The 3,414-nt window shown below is 61.0% G+C and overlaps 2 protein-coding genes across 2 annotated transcripts in view; one reads left to right on the top strand and one right to left on the bottom strand.

Moving 5' to 3' along the window:
- VDBG_08133 (polyadenylate-binding protein) overlaps positions 1–1,251 on the top strand; it is a gene marked incomplete at both ends in the record, with an annotated part of 2,319 nt that extends 1,068 nt beyond the window's left edge. Inside the window, 2 exons of the mRNA XM_003001828.1 lie at positions 33–1,076; positions 1,131–1,251. Coding sequence (XP_003001874.1) covers positions 33–1,076; positions 1,131–1,251 — 1,165 coding nt within the window. The remainder of the gene's footprint in view (positions 1–32; positions 1,077–1,130) is intronic.
- A 752-nt stretch (positions 1,252–2,003) lies between these two features.
- On the bottom strand, positions 2,004–3,181 carry VDBG_08132 (2-nitropropane dioxygenase; the record flags this gene model as incomplete). Its single annotated transcript, XM_003001827.1, has 3 exons — positions 2,004–2,141; positions 2,240–3,051; positions 3,139–3,181. The coding sequence occupies 3 exons, from the start codon at positions 3,179–3,181 to the stop codon at positions 2,004–2,006; spliced, it is 993 nt and encodes a 330-aa protein (XP_003001873.1).
- Between the last annotated feature and the right edge of the window lie 233 nt (positions 3,182–3,414).

Below are 3,414 nucleotides of genomic sequence, written 5' to 3'. Positions count from 1 at the left end.
CCCATCACCTCCGCTAAGGTCATGCGTGATAGCATTTCTGAGGGCGAGGATGAGGACAAGGTTAAGGAGGAGCCCAAGGAGGGTGCCGAGGAGGAGACTCCTGCCCCCGAAGCTGAGGTCAAGAAGGAGGACAGCGAGACTGATGCCGAGAGCCAGGAGGCTGCCGACAAGAAGGACGCCAAGAAGGGCGACAAGAAGCTCGGCAAGAGCAAGGGCTTCGGCTTTGTTTGCTTCAGCAACCCCGAGGATGCCACCAAGGCTGTTGCCGACATGAACCAGCGCATGATTGACAACAAGCCTCTCTACGTCGCCCTGGCACAGCGCAAGGACGTTCGCAAGAACCAGCTTGAGCAGAGCATCCAGGCCCGCAACCAGATGCGCATGCAGTCCGCTGCCGCTCAGGCCGGCATGCCCAACCAGTTCATGCAGCAGCCTGTCTACTTCCCTGGCCAGCAGCCCGGCTTCCTGCCCCAGGGCGGCCGTGGCATGCCCTTCCCCCCCAACATGGGCATGCCCAACATTCAGGGTGGTCGCCCCGGACAGTACCCTGCCGGTTTCCCCCAGCAGGGCGGCCGCGGCATCCCCCAGCAGCTTCCCCCCAACATGTACGGCGTCCCTGGCCAGTTCCCTCCCGGCGGCTTCCCCGCCCAGGCCAACAACCCCCAGTTCATGGCTGCCATGCAGCAGGTCCAGCAGGCCTCCATGGGTGGCGGCCGTGGCCAAGGTGGCCGCGGTCCCATGCAGGGCATGCCCGCTGGCCCCATGGGCCCCGGTGCCCCCGGCTACCCTCCCAACCGCCAGCAGCCCGGCCAGGCCGGCGGACGCGGCGGACGCAACGGTCAGCAGGGCAACTTCCCTCCCCAGGGCGGTCGCGGTGCCCCCGGCGCCGGCGAGAACACCCCTCCCCAGGGTCTCAGCGCTATCCAGCTGCAGTTGAACAACGCTACCGATGCCCGCCAGCAGAAGCAGATCATTGGCGAGCTTATCTTCCCCAAGATTGCCGCGCAGCAGCCTGAGCTCGCTGGCAAGATCACGGGTATGCTCCTCGAGATGGAGAACTCTGAGCTCATCACCCTGTAAGTCGCCTCGTCATTAGATTTCATTGTACGCACAAACTAATACCATGACAGCATCGAGGATGACAACGCCATGAAGCTCAAGGTTGACGAGGCCCTCGGCGTGTACGAGGAGTACGTCAAGAACCAGGGCACCGAGGAGGACGAGTCGAAGAAGGAAGAGACCAAGGCTTAGGCGTCGCGTGCAGCTTCCTCATCGGTCGCCAACGCGCCTGGTCTTTTTCCTATGTCTTCATACCCGGGGCTGCATAGGACGCAGCACCCTCTGGCGGCAACGACCTCGATGTTTTGAGTGAAACGGGAGCCGGAAAAAGTTTTATGGTTTTACGTGAAAGGGTTGGCCATCGTCGAAGCCCCCTCCCCCCCCCCCCGATTTCCAGGGCATGGTGGGCTTCTTTTTTTTTTTTTGTGCAGCTGGGTTCAGATCTGCCGGTCAACCATCAGAGCCCCTCTGCCTTCATATCACGATGTGCCATTTGCAGCATCTTGTGGAAAGGACAGGGTAAGGGGCCGGCAGCGGTCCTCGCGGACGATTGTCATGTTCGGCCGGAGGACAATTCTTCCCTCGGTGGTTGCTTTCTTCCTCCTCGGTCTGGTTTACGGACGGCGTTTTACGGTATGCTTTGAGAACAGTCGTCTGCCTCGTACGAGGAATGACATCAATACCCCAGAACGGTTCTCGGTTAGTCGGGTGGAAGGGGGAGGCTCACCTCAATGAGTGGTGAACCGTCCCGAATAGATTTATGTTTATGATGACACCATGACATGAATGAGATTATTGAGAAAGATTCGGGCACAATTGTTCATGTGACTGGACGGACACTGGCGTAATTGGGAGGGCTTTGACAAGGAACGTGTTCATCAAGGTTTGCTGTCATACATTGACCAATAATGGTCGATCTTCGATTCGTACATCGTCTCTATCTACTACAGCTTGGCCGCCGGCTTCAGGAGGGATAACCTGTCTTTGAGGGCAGCCTCGGCCTCCTTCTCTATTCTCGTGACGAGGACATCTACCGTGGGGATGTCGTGAATCAGGCCAATGACCTGTCCTGCCGTCCAGACCTGCGTTACATACATTTGTTAGCACTCTTTTTTCCGTCTCGCGTGTTTTTTTCCCCTCAGGGCATCAAGCCCAGAGGAACAGAGGGGGAAAGACTCACGCCGTAGTTGGGATCACCGTTGACAAAGGCCTCCTTGCCGCGCTTGCCGCTCATGAGGGGAGCAATCTCCTCAAATTTGCCCGTGGTGCTTTCGCGCTCGACCTTGAGGGCCTCGAGGGCGACGTCGTTGCGGAAGAGGCGGGTCGTGTTGCGCCAGCGGCGCAGCAGGAGCTCCGTGTCGGTCTCCTGGGCCTTGACAATCTGCTCCTTGATGGAGTGGTGGATGGGGGCCTCGACGGTGCACATGAAGCGCGTGCCCATGTTGATGCCGGAGGCGCCGAGGCACAGGGCGGCGGCGAGGCCCTGGCCGTCGGCGAAGCCGCCCGAGGCGATGAAGGGGACCTTGAGGGACTGGCGGGCGCGGGAGAGGAGGATGAGGTTCGTGATGTCGGACTCGCGACGTGCCCAGCGCACTCGAAGCCATCGATGGAGAGAAAAGTCGACGCCGAGCTTGACGGCCGACTGGGCGTGGCGGATCGAGGTGCACTTGTAGAGGACGGTGACGCCGGCGCGCTTGAGCTGCGTGATGACGGGGCCGGGGGAGTTGCCGGCCGTCTCGACGATAGTGACGCCCTCCTCGATGATGGCGCGGGCGTAGGCGGCGTAGTCGGGGGGCACGAGGGCCGGGAGAAGGGTCAGGTTGACGCCGAAGGGGTTCTTGGTCAGGGTGCGGCAGCGCTTGATCTCGGCGCGCAGAGCGTCGGGGGTCGGGAAAATGAGAGCCGTGATGATGCCTAGGGCACCGGCGTTGGAGACGGCAGATGCGAGGTCGGCGGTTCCCACGTGCTGCATGCCGCCCTGGACGATGGGGACTAGGGGTGCGAGCCAAGGTCAGTCTTTGGCGTGCCACACACAGCGACCAGGCAGTGGGAGAAGAGAGCTCGTGAGGGCGCGCGTACCTTTGATCCCCAGGCGCCGGGTCAGCTCAGTGTCGAAAGGCATGGCGGACAGCGATTCGATGTGCAGATAGTTTGGTAGCAGAAATGACGCACGCGCTGTTGGTAACGAGATTTCTGGTCGTGATGAAGGGCGGCCAAGCAGACGTGATGTCTTGTCGCGGCCATTTGTCGTGGAGTTGAAGCTCGGTTTGGCAGACGTGACGAGACATGCCGAGGTCCTCGGGTCGTTGCCCCACTGCGGGCACCTTCCCCCGTCCGGGGTACCGACTCACATGT

The sequence above is a fragment of the Verticillium alfalfae genome, genomic scaffold, assembly GCF_000150825.1.
Source record: "Verticillium alfalfae VaMs.102 supercont1.11 genomic scaffold, whole genome shotgun sequence".
NCBI classification, from domain to species: Eukaryota; Fungi; Ascomycota; class Sordariomycetes; order Glomerellales; family Plectosphaerellaceae; genus Verticillium; species Verticillium alfalfae.
Note: the sequence above shows the minus strand (reverse complement) of the source record. Positions and strands in the feature narration are given on the sequence as shown.